This window comes from Kryptolebias marmoratus, linkage group LG5, assembly GCF_001649575.2.
Source record: "Kryptolebias marmoratus isolate JLee-2015 linkage group LG5, ASM164957v2, whole genome shotgun sequence".
Taxonomy (NCBI): domain Eukaryota; kingdom Metazoa; phylum Chordata; class Actinopteri; order Cyprinodontiformes; family Rivulidae; genus Kryptolebias; species Kryptolebias marmoratus.
In genome coordinates this window covers 20126873-20146558 of record NC_051434.1, presented here as the reverse complement: position 1 = coordinate 20146558, position 19686 = coordinate 20126873, and the positions used below count along the sequence as shown (strand labels likewise).

Here is a 19686-nt window from a genome sequence, read left to right as displayed (position 1 = left end):
GGAGCAGAAAGCTCACAAAGTTGAGTTCAGAGTGAAGTCAGTGATTCAATTTAACACAGGTATGCGGCGCAAACGTAGAATCTCAAACTTGATTTTAAATATAATTACAGAATGAGCTGTCCAAAAATAAATACACCCTTTTGTCTCATCTTTAAACGCCGAGTCTTTAAGAGGTTTAGATTCTACAGTAAGAAACTAATGACTCGAAAATGTACACAACTCTGGGTACGGTTAGTTTTGCATCACAACTGGAAAAAAAGTGCTTTGTTAGGTCTTAAATACAGATCATTAGCAACACTGTAATAACGTGATCAGAGATGATATCACAGTACTGCAGTTAGTAGATTAATACGGAGCAAACATGAGGACAGTAAATACATATATACAGAACATACACACCACCTGACTTCCTTCTTTCTCAAACAGAGCACTTTTGGTCACATTTTTAAACTACCTGTGCACACACGTGGCATCGACCCCTTTGGTTTATCACCAGTAAGCACACCTTTAGCTGGCGACGATCAGTGAACGACCTACGGTGGCATTTATCAGTAGAAACTGAATATATCATTAGTTACAAATTGGCTTCAATTGAATTATCTTAAAGTAAGTTGTTGGTGTCTGCGTAGCAAGCTCGCCACTTTACATACAGTGTTCATTTGGTCGTACAAGCTGGAGTTTATTTGGATTTTTGTGATGAAGATTATCTGTATGCTAGGGCTTTAATGCTAAATGAATGCTTGTCACCCTCCACGAGGAGTCTAAAGTTTGTTGTGTGCAGAACCTGTGAGACAGGATGTTTCCTCTCCTTGGCAGGGAGAAGAAACGGACGGACTGGAAGGAGATAAGAGTGAAAATGAGAAACCTTGAAGCCGTCACCAAAAGATATAAAATAAAATGTGTTTCTGCTCTTTCTTACAACTTTTAGATTGTCTAACCGCTGTATGAAATTTGCCCTCTCGTTGCGAGTGAAACTTTTAAACTGATATTCAAAATTATTATTATTGTCATTATTTAAGTGTGAAATTTCTTAACTTTTTAATTTAAATGAAGCAATAAATTTCCAAGAATACTTCAGATTAATGAAGTTAAATGAGGACAAAACTTGTTCTAAATCATTTAACAATATATAAAACTGAAAACTGGTGTGTGCATGTATCCAGCCCTTCAAACTTAGTATTTTGTGTCTCCCCTTTTTGCATCAGTTCCAGCATCAAATCTCTTCAGGTCCATTTCCATGATCTTGGTCCATCCAACCTGGAGTTTTTCTCTGTTCTTCATGACCAAACGTCTGCAGCTCCTTCAGGTTGGATGGTGCTGCTTGTGTTCTACACGCTTTAAATCAAACCAGAGCTTCTCAGTTGAACAGAGGTCTGGACTTTGGACCATTCCAGGACCTTTACCTGGTTCTCCTTCAACCAGTGGAGTGTTTCTTCAGCAGTGTTTAGAGTCACCGTCCTGCTGGAAGGTGGACCTCCGTCCCAGTCTCAGATCTCTGGAAGACTCCAACCTTGATTTGTTTTTCTCCACAACTTTGTCTCTGACTTGTGTGGTGAGTTCCTTGGTCTTCATGATGTCTCTTAGACACTTAGAGGTGTTGAACAGGAGCGGTCAGAACCAGTGTTTATATCGAAAGATCATTTAAGATCGCTTATTTAACTCATGATGTGGCTCCTGAAGGTAACGGTTGGGGCTTCAAAGAAAAGGGGTGAATACATAAGCATGCACCACTTTGCAGTTTTATATTTTTAAGAAAAATTAAAACATTTTTCTTTTTCCCTATCTAACCAGTGGTGGGATGTAACGAAGTACAAGTACTTCGTTACTGTACTTAAGTACGTTTTTCATGTATCTGTACTTTACTTAAGTATTTTTAAACGTGGGTACTTTCGACTTTTACTTTGCTACATTTTACAGTAAGTATCTGTACTTTCTACTACACTACATTTTTATAATGTGTTGAAGTAAAAAGTAAATTCACGTCACGTTGCGGGTTTTTTATTTGTTCGATAGTATGAAAGTAATCGCAAGTAACGTTAGACCCGCCTTCAAGAAGAGCTGGGCCAATAACAGCCACTGTATGGCTCATACAGCCAATGCATGGCTCTTACTGTATGAGCCGGGCGCTCCCGCAACGCGGCTAACACACAAAATGGATTCTGTTGTGGAGAGTCAGCAAGAAGGTACGCGCCACCCATGGCCTTATTTAAAAGACTTTTTTGAGTTTACTGGTTCAAAAAACAACTCGTGGAGATTCCGGTGCCAACTTTGCCTCCCCCGGAACCATGAACTTCTGTCTTTCAAAAATACTTCTGCAAGCTGGGCTTGCTGTGCAGCCAGAAACTCTGTGCCACCGAGCTGCCAGCTGTGGGAGGCCACTCACACCTGGAAGCAAGAGAACCGCCTCACTGTTGTATACCAGCGACCCCTGCGACACCCTGGTCCTGTCGCTGAAATACAAGAAATGATTTGGTGGTTTAGAGATTTCAGGTTTTCCTAAAATCCTAACGGGACACCAGGTCTGGCCAGAAGGGTCTACATGCATGACTAAACTTTACCTACAAAATGAATGAATGAATAGGTATAAGTAAAATAAACGAATAAAACTTCAAGTAATCGTCTCCTGCGACCATATTGACCTGTCACACTATTGTGGATTCATTTTGGCCCACTTCTTTTTAAAACACTGTTTAATCAATAATGACACAATGAAACCTGTTGTGTTTTTGTTCATTTGAGGTTAGATTTGAAGAATTTTGGAACCTAAAAAAAAAATAATTTTTTATTATGTCCTGATACGTAGAACCTTAAAACCAAAAGAGGGTGGACGTCCTTTTCTTTATTTTTCCCTTATTACAGCTGTGAAGATGTTTATGCCTCCTTATAGATTTATTCTGTTTTTGGGAGGTACTTCAATGTTAACGTCAGTCAAAAATAACCTGAGTAAACACAAAATGACAGTTTTAAATGACGATATCATTCGTTGAAAGGGAAAATAGCTCTCCAAACCGACCTGCCCCTATGTGAGAAGTAATTCCTCCCCTAATCCTACTAACTGGTTGTGGAGAACTGGCAGGACGTTTTTCAGATGGCTGTGGAGGAATGTTGCTGCTGTGCTTCTGATCATCGTCCTGCTGCAGAACCTGAGTGGGTCTGAGCTTAAGGTCACAAACTGGTGGCTGGACGTTCTCCTTCAGGATTTTCTGCTGGAGAGCAAAATTCATGGTTCCATCAGTGACAGCGAGTCATCCAGGTCCTGAAGCAGCAAAGCAGCCCCAGACCATCACACTACCACCACCATGTTTGACTGTTGGTATGCCGTTAGTTATACCAGATGGAACGGGACACACACTTTCCAAACAGTTCCACTTTTGTCTCGTTAGTCCACAGATTATTTGCCCAAAAGTCTTGGATCATCAGATGTTTTTTGACGGGTCTTTGTGTTCTTTTTGCTCAGCCGTGGTTCTGGTCATGGAAGCCATTTTTGCCTTTTGTCTCTTTCTTTTTGTTGAGTCCTGAACTCTGACCTTGCTCTGAGGCAGGTGAAGCCTGCAGGGCTTTAGATGTTCTGGCTTCTTTGGGCTCTTTGAGGACCTCCTGCATGAGTCGTCGATGAGCTCTTAGAGTCATTTTGGTCGGTCAGACACTCCTGGGAAGTTTCACCACTGTTCCATATTTGCTCTGTGTTTTCTGGATAATGGCTCTATCTAAGTGATTTCTTGACTCTACAGGCCTGGTGGTAATCAGGGCCGGGTGAGGCAGTGAAACTGAACTCAGCTTTCAAAAAATAAAAATCAGTCAATTCATGATTTAACAAGGTACAAATGACTTTTTCTCACACGGCCAAGTTGGTTTAAACAGCTTTTTTTCCCTTAAATAAATGAAATCACTTCATGCATTTTGTATTTACTCAGATCCTCTTTGTGTGATATTAAAACTTGTTTAAAGATCTGAAACATTTAAGTGTGAAAAAAAAACAAACAAACAGAAGAAATCTGTAAGGGAGGAAATTATTTTCACATCACTCAAATAAAATGAATTGGTAATAAAATTGAGTTATTTGGCTTGAATTTGATTCCAACTAGATTTAAATTTGAATCTGAGTTTTCTTCATCAGACTGGCTTAAACTGTATGGAAATTAGTTTAAGTTAACTGGATTTTATATAACTGGATTTAAACTGCTCCTGTTTATTTGTCTGTACAGTACCCTGAGATAACACAATGTTAGCTGGCTCTAAAAAAATAAATGTTTAACGTATTTTCTGAGCTGAAGTGTTAGGACAGCCACTTTCCTGCCTCATAGACTGAAGCTTCTCTGATGCTGTTTAACAAAACTGTCCTGTTTCTCTTCACAAACCCTCCCCTCCTCCGCCTCAGACGCCTCAGGCACCACCTCCCTGCTGACCGACTTCGTCTTGTCGCACTCCCACTCTTCACCCGGCACACTCCCGCTGTCGCCCAGGCCGCCCAAGTGCTCCACCGAGTCACACTTCTCCAGGTCCGAGGTGATAGTCTGCAAGCTGATGACCGACGTGGAGTCGGAGCCGGCCTGCTCTGCCTCCAGCCGCTCCCTCTGACCCCAGCCACTCTCTCTGTGCCGCTCCACCCACAGCCTGGTCTTTTCGCCATCTGCCCAGTCGCTTTCGATGCCGCTGACGCCCGCACAGGTCCCGGCATGAACCCCAGTGGCACCCTTGACCTCCGCTTCAGCTCCTACTGGGGAGCTCCGCCCGCCGCAGACCGCCGGACGCCCCTTGGCGGCCACGCTTCGTCCTCTCTGTGCGTGGATCTGCTCGCTGATCTGCTCCAAGTTCCGCAAGGCGACGGAGTAACGGGTTTTCACCTTGGACACCTGCTCCTCGAGTTGGACGACTTTAGCTTTGTGCTCCTGGAGAACAGTTCACAGAAAGTCGAAGCACCAGTTTAAATTATTTGGTTTTTAAAAGGTCCTTTGAGCTTTTTAGAAATTATGTCTCATTTTCAATTTTCACTTTTCAGTTCATCTAAAAGCAAAGTTTATCATTCATATAGAAAACTACCAGAGTTTTAGACTAAGCTCAACTTTATGCTGAGAAATGACAGAGCTGTAGTTGTTTTAGTCAACCATAGAAAATATTGTCTCACACAATATGTGTCGTGAATGACTCAGCTACAATCACACCAAATTTTAGTTCCCACTTTGACTGTGGGATAAGGTCGTAATGTATGTAAAGTTTTTTTCCATCAGTCCAACAAATGATGATGGGTGATATATTCGCGCAGGTGACGTCTGGACGTTTTTTGTCATCTCAAATGGCACGAAGCACACCTTCAGAACTCGTCTTTAGCACCACCGGTAATGTTTTTAACAACCTGTGCACCCTGCTGAAACCTGATACGGTGAACATGTTTGTTTTCTTGTCAAAGAATTTCTAAGCTCTTTCTGGAAGAAATAGTTTCCCTTTGTCTTCTTGTTCAGATTCTGAGACGTTGTAGTTTTTAGAAATATTCCGTCATTTATTTATTTTGTATTCGCCAAATCGCTCAGTAGAAGACTAAAAACAGCACAAAGATTTTTTTATGGAGGCGCACACGTTCTCTGCTGGAAGAGTTCTTTTTTATTGTTTAGTTATTGTTTAATTTTATATTTGTCGTTTCACACTTAGCCGAGTTTGTAAGACAGAAACACTGAACTGTAAGTACAGTTATACTGGTTTAAAAAAGCCCGTCTCTGTTTCCCTTCCCACCACTGTGGTTATTGTTCAAATAAATGTTTTCTGAACATGCTCTGCTCTTCCTTTCTGTTGAGTGAATAAGTCGGCGCTGCACTTGGAGTGAGGGGTGTGTAGGCAAGAAAAAAAAAAAAACACTCTTAAAAAACCGACTGTGGAATGGCTCAGGCCGATCATTGACAAATTCGTCCAATCGCCCAACCTTACTGCAGGACATCCAGTCCGTACTCAGTACAGATGTTCCTGTACGCTATTCCAGCCAAAATAAACGGACTGCTATGCAACACGGCCTGATTTTGCGCTTAATAACAGTTGTAACAGTTTATCTTGTCTGCAGCTTTTAGTATAAAATCATAGTGTGGTGATAGTTAAATTGTTAAAAAGAACACAAGCATTTATTGCACAAACCTCCAGAATGTGGTTAAACTGAGCCTTGAGTTCAAAGTAAGGTTTGGACTTGAGGATGACTTTTCTGAGGGCTTTCTGGAGGGTCTGGACTCGTGCTTCAGCATCCTGGCAGAGCTGAGTGACCCGTTGATGCTCTCGCTCACTGCAAAGGCGCTCCTCTTCTGCCTCGTTCACCTGATCAGCACAGGGGACACGACCACTTGAATCATACTCCACCGGTTACATTACCCAACATGCCTTTGATACAAATGTACAGTCATGGCCAAAAGTTTTGAGAATGACACAAATATTATATTTTCACATGATCTGCTGCCCTCTGGTTTTCATGTGTGTATGTCAGATGTTTTCATCACATACAGAAATACAATTGCAATCATATTATGAGTAACAAAAGCTTTAATTGACAGTTAGAATGAGTTAATGCAGCAAGTCAATATTTGCAGTGTTGACCCCTCTTCTTCAGGACCTCTGCAATTCTCCCTGGCATGCTCTCAATCAACTTCTGGACCAAATCCTGACTGATAGCAGTCCATTCTTGCACAATCAATGCTTGCATTTTGTCAGAATTCCTAGGTTTTTGTTTGTCCACCCGTCTCTTGATGATTGACCACAAGTTTTCAATGGGATTAAGATCTGGGGAGTTTCCAGGCCATGGACCCAAAATCTCTATGTTTTGTTCCCTGAGCCAGTTAGTTATTACCTTTGCTTATTGGCAAGGTGCCCCATCATGCTGGAAAAGGCATTGTTCATCACCAAACTGCTCTTGGACGGTTGGGAGAAGTTGCTCTCGGAGGACATTCTGGTACCATTCTTTATACATAGCTGTGTTTTTAGGAAAGACTGTGAGAGAGCAGACTCCCTTGGCTGAGAAGCAACCCCACACATAATTGGTTTCAGGATGCTTTACAGTTGGCATGAGACAAGACTGGTGGTAGCGCTCACCTCGTCTTCTCCGAAAAAGCTGTTTTCCAGATGTCCCAAACAATCGGAAAGGGGATTCATCAGAGAAAATGACTTTACCCCAGTCCTCAGCAGTCCACTCCCTGTACCTTTAGCAGAATATCAGTCTGTCCCTGATGTTTTCCTGGAGAGAAGTGGCTTCTTGGCCGCCCTCCTTGAGACCAGGCCTTGCTCCAGGAGTCTCTGCCTCACAGTGCGTGCAGATGCACTCACATCTGCCTGCTGCCATTCCTGAGCAAGCTCTGCACTGCTGGTAGCTCGATCCCACACCTGAAACACTTTTAAGAGATGGTCCTGGCGCTTGCTGGTCTTTCTTGGGCACCCTGGAGCCTTTTTGGCAACAATGGAACCTCTCTCCTTGAAGTTCTTGATGATGCAATAGATTGTTGACTGAGGTGCAATCTTTCTAGCTGCGATACGCTTCCCTGTTAGGCCATTTTTGTGCAGTGCAATGATGACTGCAGGTGTTTCTTTAGAGATAACCATGGTTCACAGAAGAGAAACAATGATGCCAAGCACCAGTCTCTTTTTAAAGTGTCCAGTGGTGTCATTCTTACTTAATCATGACAGATTGATCTCCAGCACTGAAACAATGTTAGCTGGTCCTTTTAAGGCAGGGCTGCAATGAAGTTGAAATGGGTTTTGGGGGATAAAGTTCATTTTCTAGGCAAATATTGACTTTGCAATTATTGCTGTTAATCTGATCACTCTATAACATTCTGGAGTATATGCAAATTGCCTTTATAAAAACTGAAGCAGTAGACTTTGTAAAAATTAACATTTGAATCATTCTCAAAACTTTTGGCCATGACTGTACTTATATAGCACCTTTCCAGCCATCCATGCCACTCAAACTGCTTTACGACCCAATCCGTGCCCTCATTTATTCATCCACACACATTCATACATCACTCTGCTACATCTCTACAAAGCTAACTTGAATAAATCATTCCATAGAGTCTCATTTATACACCGAAGGGGCACATCTGAGGCAATGAAGAGTTCAGTGTTTGTACTGAGCAACACCGTGGTTGAAGGATGACTGCTCTAACCACTGAGCCACACCCGCCAAGCCCATTTATGTAACTATATGGACATACAGTTAACATAAATAAGTTGCATAGCGGTGCACTTGGTTAGCGCCTGCCTGTGGCTTGTGCATGAATGGGTTTTCTCCAGGTACCACAGTCCAAAGACATGCAAGCAAAGTGAACAGGAGATTCTAACTTGTCACTATTTGAGGGCACAAATAGTTATCTGTCTTCATTTCTGTGTGCTACTGTGACAGACTGGTGACCTGTCCAGGGCATATCCAACCTTTGGATATCAAATTAAACAAAAAGGTCCCTCTCAGAAACGGCACAAGTGAAGAGTAAAACACTAAAGCCACTAAAATAACATCAGCTCTGACTGTTCTTCAGTCTGTGTTGTTCTTTAGGTCCTGATACTCCGTGGACTCACTGCGGCCATTAATACTGTGATGACGATTAGCTTTTAAATTAGTTGGGTTTCTGCGCAGACTCAACTACGTTGTTGTGGTTTTAAAAAGTGATTGCACATTTTCTCTTATCTCTATTTTGGGTTAATCAGAGGCCGATGACGCAAAGTGTAGCTCCTATTTGATTGTAGTTCAATCAAAAAAAGCTCAGACCAAACGATCAAAACAAAACCTAGTTCACTATTTTATATTTACAATACTGTATTTTCTGCACTATAGGGCACACTGGATTATAAGACGCACTGGTCCATTTTTTAAGTTTTCCCATATATAAAGCGCACCGGACTATAAAGGTGCATCGTCGCCTCCCAATTCTTGTAACTTTGCGCGGACTGTGCACACCACGCTCCATTCAAAATGGACGATTTTGGTGCTCTAGCAGAGCTGGTTCGCCTGTATCAGCATTTATATGATCCCTCTATGAGAGATCACAAAGATAATCAAACGGTTCAAAACTCAGGGAAGAATACTGCACCGACGTAAGCGTCAGGTATGAACGCCTCCACCGCTCGCTCAGGTCCGCTCGCCGTGCACGGAGCCCTGCACGGAGCCCTGCACAGAGCCCTGCACGACCATAACTGAGCCTTAATGCTGCAAGCAGTGCAGCTTTGTAGTTTATCAAAGTTGTACTAAAACATTACCACCTCTTACATATATAAGGGGTTCCGGATTATAAGGTTTTTTGAGAAAATTTAAGGTTTTTAAGTGCACCTTATAGTCCGGAAAATACGGTACTGTACAAAGAGATATATTAATATTTATGTTGTTGGTTTTTTTTGTCTAATTAGTGTTAAACTTGACTCAATCCCTGTTAATCTCGTTGAACAGAAAATCAAGGGTGCCTTCTCAAAATCTTTAAGGGGGGCAAACAGGGCCTGCTGTTAATCTTGGGGTGGCACACCAACACCAAAACAGTTGTCATATAAAGGCAATTTATAACTACTGCATTGTGGGAGTTAGAGAATTCCCTTCATTTTATTTTACAGCTAATCTTACTGAGAACAGTTGAAGCTTGTCCTCTCCTCTCCTATGTCCAATGATGGTCACTACAGCACGTTCAATACCATGAAAATATACAGGTTTATCACTTATGATTCATTTTTTATTGTATACGTAGGAAGAAGAAGAAGAGGTGTTGTCCTCCCGACAACAAACCAGACTTTCTTCTTTTAAATCTGATCTGTAGCTCCTGTTTGACGTATTTCTAACCCTGTGCTCCAGTTTGCAGATAAAGTTTTACACCGCATTTGTCTGTTGGTCTCTCTGTATGAAGGAAATGTGTTTTTAACAAAGCTATAAATAAACAATTTCTTTGAACCGAGAAGCCACATTTGCCCATGACTTTTCCTCTCAGAGCAGCCATTCCACCGGCTCTTCCAGTGAAGAGGCCGGAGGCCTACCCTGGCTGTTGCGTGGTTCAGCATTTCTTGCCAGGTGGAGTCCATGGTGTTCTTGTCGGCGAGGAGGCCCTGCTCAGCCACATACACCATCTCTCTGGCAGCGGTGTGCATGGACACGGCCCTCTCGTATCTCAAGGCTGCCTTCTGGGTCTCTTGTTGGGCCTTTTGGGGAGAAACGTTAAAGTCAGACACAAAATCTACTGCAGCTATTAGACGGATCCACTAACCTGAAGGACACCATTTCAGCAGTTTTAAAAATTTGTTAATTTCAGATATAATTGTTTCATATTGCTGCAGATTGCCCAGTGGCTCTACTCTGAGTCAGTAGTAGTTATTTACATTCTAACACATGAATATGCTTTGATCTGACCCATTCCAGTGTAGCTCTGGTGGATGTTTTGGGTCGTTGTCCTGCTGGAAGGTGAACCTTAGCTCAGAATCAGAATCAGAATACTTTAATGAGGGGAAATTGCAATTATTACAGCTGCAGCCGTTCAAGTAAGCATTAGAGTTGAAATGTAAAGAAAGAATGAAATATTCTAAAGAATTAAAAAGAAATGAAAAGAAATAGAAATAGCAACGGTGCAATAGGTTCCCATGTTTTGGGCAGAGTTATAGAGTTTGATGGCCACTGGTAGGAACGACCTCCTGTGGCGCTCAGTGGTGCATTTAGGTGCAATAAGTCTGGTACTGAATGTGCTTCTGTGACTCCTAACAGTGTCATAGAGAGGGTGATAACTGTTGTCCATGATTCCCCGCAGTTTTGCCAGCATCCTCCTCTCAGACACTGCAGTCAGAGAGTCCAGCTCTACTCCCATAACATCTCCTGCTTTCCGGATCAGCTTGTTGAGTCTGTTGGCGTCTGCCCCCCTCAGTCTGCTGCCCCAGCATGCAACAGCATAGAGGATGGCACTCGCCACTACAGACTCATAGAAGATCCTGAGCATCGTCCGGGAGATATTGAAGGACCTCAGACATCTCAGAAAGTACAGACGACTTTGGCCCTTTCTGTAGATGGCGTCAGTGTTTTTGACCCAGTCCAGTTTGTTGTCGATATGTACCCCCAGATATTTATAGTCTTCCACTATGCTCACGCTGACCCCTCCGATGGACACAGGGGTCACTGGTGCCTTGTTTCTCCTCAGGTCCACCACCAGCTCCTTAGTCTTTGTCACATTGAGCTGTAGGTGGTTCTGCTCACACCAGGAGACAAAGTCCTTCAATGTCGCTCTGTACTCGTCCTCATCACCGCCGCTGATGCATCCAACTACTACTGAGTCGTCGGAAAACTTCTGAAGATGGCAGGACTCTGTGCAGTAGTTGAAGTCTGTGGTGTACAGCGTGAATAGGAATGGAGAGAGGACCGTTCCTTGTGGGGCTCCGATGTTGCTGATCATTCTGTCAGACACACAGTTCTGTAATTGTACATACTATAGTCTGTCAGTCAGGTAGTCCATGATCCAGGACACCACGGGGGCATCCACTTGCATCCCTCTCAGTTTGTCCCTCAGGAGAACAGGCTGGATTGTGTTGAAGGCACTGGAGAAGTCGAAGAACATAACTCTCACAGTGCTAGCCGGCTTGTCCAGGTGAGAATAGACCCTGTTTAGCAGATAGATGATGGCGTCCTCTGTTCCTAGGCGGGGCTGATAGCCAAACTGAAGGGAATCCAGGTGTGGTTGGACAATGGGGCGCAGTTGTTCCAGAACGAGCCTCTCCATGGTCTTCATAATGTGTGATGTCAGAGCCACTGGCCTGTAGTCCTCGTTGTTACTGGGTCGCGTTGTTTTTGGGACTGGAACAATACAGGATGTCTTCCATATTGCTAGGACTTTCTGCAGACTCAGGCTCATATTAAAGACATGCTGCAGAACTCCACAGAGCTGGATGGCACAGTCTTTAAGTACTCTTGGGGCGACACCAGCAGCCTTGTTACTGTGGAGTTTCTGCAGCTGACTTCTCACTTGTTCGACAGTGATGCCTACTGTGGGGGAGATGAGTGGGGGAGGGGTGGAAGTGATAAGTTGAGGAGGGGGTAAGGTGTGAGATGGACTGTGAGGAAGCAGACTCTCAGGGAGAGATGTGAAACCAGGGGGAGCGATATGCACAGGCTGCTGATGGTCATTATCAGAGGCGATCTGGTGGGAGAGGGTGAGTCCTGCTGTGTCAAATCTGTTAAAAAACAAGTTTAACTTGTTGGCCCTGTCTACGTCACCCTCCTAGCCTCTGATGTTTTTGGACCTAAAGCCAGTAATTGTCCTCATTCCATTCCATCTCTCATGTTATTGTTCTGTACTTTCCACTCCAGCTTTCTTTTGTAAGTGTTCTTTGCATCCCTGATGTTTGTCTTTAGTTCCCTCTGGATTGTTCTCACCTCCTCCCTGTTTCCTGCTCTGAAGGCCCTCTTTTTCTCATTCAGGAGTGCTTTGATCTCTTTTGTTACCCATGGTTTGTTGTTGGGATAACGTCTTGTTTGGTACAGTGGAGTCAACACAGAAGTTAATGTATCCGGTTATGCAGTCTGTGAGATGTTCAATGTCTTCTCCATGTGGCTTACAGAGTACAGACCAGTCTGTTGATTCAAAGCAGTCCCTCAGTGCTTCAAAAGTCTCCTCTGACCATCTCCTTACAGTTTGTGTGGTAACAGGCTGACTCTTCACAAGTGGGACATAGCTGGGGCTGAGTTTTACTAAGTTGTGGTCTGATCTCCCCAAAGGGGGTAGGGAGGAGCAGCTGTATGCATCCTTTACATTAGCATACAGTAGGTCCAGCGTTCCGTTCTCTCTGGTGGGGCAGTTCACATATTGAGTAAATTTAGGAAGTGTCCTGCTTATAGTAACGTGGTTAAAGTCCCCTGATATGGCCATGAAGGCATTTAGATGTTGAGTTTGGAGACGTGTTACTGTTGAATAAATGATGTCACATGCTGCCGTCGGGTTGGCAGAGGGAGGAACATAAACAGCCACTAGCTCCACCCTCTAACAGGATTTATTCCAGGATTGTCCTGTGTTTTGCTCTGTCTATTTAATCCCATCAACTCTGACCAGCTGAAGAAAACCATCCCCACAGCATGATGCTGCCACCACCCTGTTCCACTGTAGGGATAATGTGTTCAGGGTGATGTGTAGTGTTTCAGGGTTTTGCATTTAGGCCAAAAGTTCAGTTTTGGTCTGATCTGAGCAGAGCGGCTTCTTCCACATGTTTGCTGTCTCCTACATGACTTGTGACAAACTGTAAGCAGAACGTCTTGTTTTTTTTCCTACTATGGCTTTCTTCTTGTACTCTCCCATAAAGGACAGATTTGTGAAGTCCATGACTAACAGTTGTCCTGTGGACACATTGTCCCCCCTGAGCTGTGGATCTCTGCAGCTCCTCCACAGTTACTATGAGTTTCTTGGCTGAAGCACCAATTTTCTTAGCCCAAATGATCCTGTTCAGGGTCGCAGGGGGCTGCTGCCTATTTCCAGAGGTCATTAGGTGAGAGGTGCAGTACACCCAGGACCACATAAATCACACAGAACATCACACACACCCATGTGAGGTTTGTTTGTGGTCTGTTGGAGGAAAATGAAGTGCTTTTTGAGAATGCTAAGTTTGACCTAATCGTGCTGTTTAAATACTTTACGTTTATGTAGGTGTCTGTGTATCAAATGTGCATTCACCTCTTTAGCAAGTCTGCGAGCTTCATAGTAGGGCCTCGCTTTCTCTATGCAGGCACCAAGCTGGGAGCCCTGAGCATTAAGCTTCCTGGCAGAATCAGTGAGAATCCTTCTATAGCTGGACCTGGCATCCTGGAAGAACAGACATGACCAGACTCTAAGATTATTGAAATCTAAACTCAAGTGAACAAAAACACACAACAGATTCCACCATGTTTTTATTTATTAAACAAAATGAAACCAAAATGTAAAAGCTGTGTAAAAACTGAGTCCAGTCTTGCTGCTTCCAGGGGATTTAGGAGGTTCAGGATCAGCCAGGAGCTGCTGATCAAATGTATTGATTAACTGATCATCAGCTCTATAAAAGCAGGAGTTTCGTCAGTTTGCTGCTCTGGAGCGTACAGCTGTATGTTAACACAATGCCGGGGTGTAAAGTCATCAGCAATGACCTTGGAATATTGTTTGTCTATCGAGTTTGTCTGTGGAAAACGTGGAAGATCTTTACATATTTGGATTTTTGATAACAGGATTTCTGCTGTCTGGATTAGGCAGTTAGCCTAATAAGTTAGCCTGACTTATCGTCAAATTTGTTTGATGGGTTCGGCGATCAACAATCAAACTGTGTGGTTACGGGAGCTGAATTGCAAGTTGGATGCGATCCTTTAACAGGACCGCAGGCTAAATTGCGGTTCTGGAACTGATGAATGATGGGTTACATCTTGGAGGAAGTTGCTCGCTCGAATCAGGCGGAATGGACCTGGAATTTGGCTGTTTGGATTCGCGATTGAGAAGTATCAGCAAGACGTTCAAGGCAGACGAAAACAAGTCTGCCTGACCCAAAACAATTATTGTTTGTGAATTTGGCTCCCCTAGGCTGACCTTGGCCAGCTATCTTCAATTTCTCCCTGGATTTTATGTAAACAAGATGCTCTGCTTAAGGGCTTCTGTGGATCTGCTCTGGGCTGGCTGATAAACATTACATCACATTATCAAAGACAATGGCCTCTGAGACGTGATTCATGGACTTATTTGCAAACACAAAAACATACAACATACATTACACATACATACATAACCTGACTATGTCATGTTTTACACTTACAGGTGCTTGAGTGTGTTTGGCTTCCTTGTCAACATCAAAAGTTTGACAAGTTTGGTTCCAAATGTTCTTGCCAACCAAACTTTCTTGTTGACTTATAAGTTGAGTCAAGACCATTTGGAGCTGTTCTTCAGCGCGGTGCGCAGAGCTGGTAAGAACTTGTTTGATTCAGACCTGTTATTACATTGCAGGTTTTTAAATTGTAAAAACCTGTAATCTTGATGTTTATGTATTAACATGTTTCATCAATGCAACTATGCCGTCATTATGCAGGTGGATTTTTTTTTTGTAATTATCTTTTTATTGAGAAAGACAAATTCCAATCACATTTGTTAGTTACAACTTCCTCCATTTCAGATCCTCCTTATTGCCTTTCTAATATTTTTACATGTTACACATTTAAACAATAACAGGAATTAACAAAATTGAACAAAAAACAAAAAAGGAAAAACAAATAAAATAGAATGGGGACTGCACCACTTTGTTGAATTACAATTAAAGCTAAAAGAACATAAAGGGGATCGACACGATTCGCAAGTACAATCATATAAACTCGGATCTTACTGGTTTCACATACTCAGTCCATTTGGACCAGATCTTGTAAAATTTCTCTCTTTCCACACGGAGGGAAAAGGTGATCTTTTCCATAACATAAATCTGATAAACAATTTCAATCCATTCATCCACTGTGGGCGGGTCTGACTTCAGCCATTTCCTGGTGATGGCTTTCTTACTGGCTGCCAGCAAAATAGCCAACAGTTTCTTGTCCTTATTGGTCCATGTGTTCAACTGTAGGTTGCCCAGGTACAGTGTTTCACATTTGAATTGGAGGTTCACATTGAAGACATTCCCAATATGTTTGTGGATCTCTTCCCAATATGGTCTCAATACCTGGCAGTCCCAAAAAACATGGAGGTGGTCGGCTCCGTTGAACCCACACAGTCTCCAGCAGGCATCCCCGTTGGTTGTAAATCGTCTCTGAACAGGTGTAACAAAAAATCGCGTGACGTTTTTCCAGCAAAACTCCCGCCAAGTGTTTGATCCGGTCGAGACCCACGGCAGCTGACATATTTCCTCCCAACCTTCTTGTGAGATTATTACATTCATTTCTTTTTCCCATTTTTTCTTTATATATTCCGTATTCTCCTGCTTACAAAGTTGTGTAGCCTGATATAATTTGGAAATAATTTTGCAATCTGATCTTGGCTTAATTAGTGATAGAAATGCCTCCATGAAACTTGAACCACTTCTCCCCAAAAGATCTTTCAAATTTTTATTAAAATAATGCCTCACCTGCAGGTACCTAAAAAAATCCTCTTTTTCCAGTCCGTGATCTTTCTGTAAGGCCTCAAAACTCTTAAATATTCCTTTGTGGACAAATGAATAATAATTAGTCAAGCCTTTTGAGACCCATGTCTTAAATCTGTTGTCAATTTTATTTGGAGTAAAATCTGAATCATAGGCACACCACCTCAGAAATTTAGATACTTCTCCTATTCTGCAAATTTTAGCTATTTCCTGCCAGGGTTTGAGGAAGCTCCCTGATATGGAGTCTTCTGGGATCTGTAGTTCTTCCTGTAACTTATGATCGCTCAGTAGGGCTGCTATTGGGATTCCTCTTATTGCTGTTCCTTCTATTTCCTTCCATGCTGCCGTGTAAGATGGTGAACACAAGCAGACTAAAGGCCTCAGTTGGGCTGCATGGTAATAATCCTGTAAACAGGGAAGACCCATTCCACCCTTCTCTTTTTTTAATTGCAAAGTTTTAAATTTTATTCTAGCCTTTTTACCCTGCCACACATACCTGGCTATTAATCGGTCCCATTCTAAGAACTGGTTCGCTGGGATCCTGACCGGCAGACACTGGAATAAGTACAACAGCTGTGGGAGGATATGCAGGTGGATTTAACAACAACCCCAGTTGTCTTCTGTTCATTGCCATCTTCCGTAAGCTGATTGTGCATACCGGAGTGTTACCCAGTGCAAGTGTCGCAGAGTCGCCATTTAACGACAACAACATGGACCACACATACTGCACGTGGATATCAACAATATCTGGGAATGTAATATGATCAGGTCATTTTAAATTTGGTGTCTTAAAATACACTAATGCATTAGCCTGATATCTGTACTTGCTTTTATGTGTTATGTCTATAATATATACGTCATTGAGAAAACCTCTTCTCTGTAAAATCAACATGGCAGCACGGCTGACCAAAAAACAGATGATTACCCAGAATGCCCAGCAGCATGTTTGGAGAAAACCAAACACAGCAGATCAGCACAAACACCTCATCCCAGCTGTCAGCACGGAGGTGGAGGGCTGATGGTTTGGGCTCCATGCAGTCACTGAGTCGACCATGAACTCTGTGGACCAAAGGACTCTGGAGTTAAATATGAGGACATCTGTCCTACAGCTGAGGGTTGGACCAAAGTGAACAATGATCCCAAACACAGCAGCTGATCTACAACAGAATGGGTCAGAAAGAAAAGAATCAAGGTAATGGTCCAGTCAAAGTCCAGAACCTCAACCTTCAGAGAGCTGAGCAGAAACAAATGTCTGCAAACATCAATGAGCTGAAGCAACGATGAAAATAAAAGTGGGCCAAAATTCCTCTACAACCATGTGAGAGATAGAAAACCACTACTGAGAGTTATCACTGCTAAAGTAGGTTCTACAAGCTGCTGGGTCAGAGGGTGGACTCAGTTTTTCATTTTGGCTTCATTTTGTTTTATAAATAATGACACAGTGGAATCTGTTGTGTTTTTGTTTACTTCAGGTTAGATTTGAATCATTTTAGAACCTGGTAAAGACCTATTAGGACTTCTGAGATATCTCAAAATTATGACGTAGCATTTCATAATTATGAAATGAATTTATAAACATGAAATGCAAAAATGAGATTAGTAAACTTCAGTGAAATAAAAGTTGTATATAGTCAACAGCAGAGTGATGAAATGTTATCTTGGGATCACCACAAAGACAACCATCCGTCCTCACATCCAGCTGCAGCTCCAGTTTGTTAATCTCGTCGCTGGCTTGGTTCAGATGCTCCAGCTCCTCCTGCAACACAAACACAGAGGCTGAGGTGGTGCTGGAGACCAAACCACTGACAAAACGTGCAGATGTTTCTATATTTCCACCCAGTACCAGTCTGTGAGGGGGTAGACTGGTACCAGCTGTAATGTGTTCATCGCACCTCGCCTGAAAAATACGACGCGCTAAATTTAAAAATATAATTTGGTTCAAAATAAATTCATCACTAGTAATTTTTTCTTTGTTTGTTTTGTTTTGTAACATGCCTGAATTCTTGGGTCCAGCTCCTCCTCGATTTCTCTCCGTTTCTCGCCTTCTCCAGCCTTCCCACACTGCGCAGTCATCTCCCCGGCGGCGGGTTTAAACGTCCCAGTGTTCAGACTCCCCTCTCCGCTCTTCGCCTCCTCGCCCGGGGTCTCCTGGCGTCGACAGGCCGGTTTGGGGCATCCCGCACAGGCTTGAGCTTCACGCGAGGCGCCAGGCTCCATTCGCGGCCTGTCGCTTAGTTTTAGTTTAACGTCAGCCTTCGAATAAAGTGTGGACATTTTCCTTCACTGAACGGTTTAAAAGATTGATGCTGATCGTTTTTCCAACTACGAGAGAGTTGTCCTGAGATAATAATATTAAGGTTTATTATTGTCGGAGAAAAGGCAGCCTCCCTGCAGCCTGACGGCTTCAGTCAGCGCTCTGCTGTGTCTGCTCGATATTTACGGCTTTATCATGAATTATCTTAACGTTTCATTGTAGCTCTAATACACAAAACTCAAAAAAGGACACAGCTATATAATACAATTTACAAATAAATGCCATTTAGTTCAAAATATTTAATCTGCAGCCAGGGTTTCCAACTTTCAGAAATGTATTGAAATAAAAAAGCAGTCACTGGACAGGGTGGCCATTTTTGTCTAAATAATACCTGTGAGCAGCTCTTTCTACTAACAATAATGTGATCAAATAAAATGTAAGAACTGAACATTTACCAGACAAACACCTACAGACTAAAAAAAAAACAGGAATCTGAGTCAGTTTTTCTGCTTTTAGCATCTACCATTGTGCGACTTTTAATTTTGAGCTAGTGTTTTTCTCCTTTTAGCTAGCTTTACGCTGTTTTTATCTAGCCTTTTGCTACTTTTAGCTAGCCTTTTTGCTAATTTGGCTTTTAGCTAGCTTTTTGGTACTTCTATTAGCTTGCCTTTTTACATTTAGCTTTTAGCTAACTGTATGCTATTTATGTCTAGCCTTTTGCAGCTTTTACCTTTTTTTTCCAATTTGGCTTTTAGCTAATTTTTTGCTACTTTTAGCTTTAAAAACTCAAGTTTCAGCTCCTTTAGTAAATCTAAGCGAGTCATTCTTCAGCACTCACTGAATTTTCACAGAAAATGCATTTTGTCTAGTTTGAGTTAAAAAAAAAAATTGAACAACAAACGTCTTAGTAGCTTAAATTAATCATAATATATTTCTGTGTTCAACATTATGCTCTGTAGGAAATAAAAGATACTTTAGCTCTGAAAAGACAAAATAACTGTTCAGCTGTTTTCATTTATCATCTATAAACAGCTTTGCTCTGGCTCTTAGAAATAAGGAACAAAGTGTGTTTAAAACCTTCATTTTAATGTAGTTTCAAACAAGGGACAATTTCTAATCTTAGAGGACAGTTGGCAACTATCTGTAGCCTAACATAGCTGTATGATTTAGATGTGTGCCTGTCTGTTAGCAAAATATCTCATGAACCACTGGACAAATTTTAATGAAACTTGCAGAAAGTAATCATTGGGCCTACAACTGACTTTTGAAGTCAACTCGATTCGACTTAAACACAAAAACTGGCTATAACCCAGTGAATTTTACAGATACAGACTTTAAAAAAAAAGTTTCTTTTATTTTTTACACACACATTAAGTTAGCCTTTTATC

The 19686-nt window shown here is 42.3% G+C and overlaps 1 protein-coding gene across 2 annotated transcripts; it reads right to left on the bottom strand.

The window, feature by feature from the left end:
- Positions 1–23: 23 nt before the first annotated feature.
- Positions 24–18611, bottom strand: sh3bp5lb (SH3-binding domain protein 5-like, b). Of its 2 annotated transcripts, none has more exons than XM_037975883.1 (6): positions 17888–18611; positions 17738–17800; positions 13641–13769; positions 9979–10140; positions 6121–6294; positions 24–4889 (listed from the first exon to the last, which is right to left on the bottom strand). In XM_037975883.1, the coding sequence occupies exons 1-6, from the start codon at positions 18035–18037 to the stop codon at positions 4299–4301; spliced, it is 1269 nt and encodes a 422-aa protein (XP_037831811.1). In that variant the 5' UTR covers positions 18038–18611; the 3' UTR covers positions 24–4298. The 2 variants fall into 2 exon arrangements, with proteins under 2 accessions (XP_037831811.1, XP_017286157.1); XM_017430668.3 differs by having other exon boundaries at positions 18040–18609.
- Positions 18612–19686: the final 1075 nt, after the last annotated feature.

Coding starts and splice junctions, on each gene's coding strand:
- sh3bp5lb (XM_017430668.3), bottom strand. CDS start 18,318: ATGTCCACACTTTATTCGAAGGCTGACGTTAAACTAAAACTAAGCGAC. Junction 17,801..18,039: donor AGCTGGACCCAAGAATTCAG/GCATGTTACAAA, acceptor TTTGTGTTGCAG/GAGGAGCTGGAGCATCTGAA. Junction 6,295..9,978: donor TGAACCACGCAACAGCCAGG/GTAGGCCTCCGG, acceptor TGTGCTGATCAG/GTGAACGAGGCAGAAGAGGA.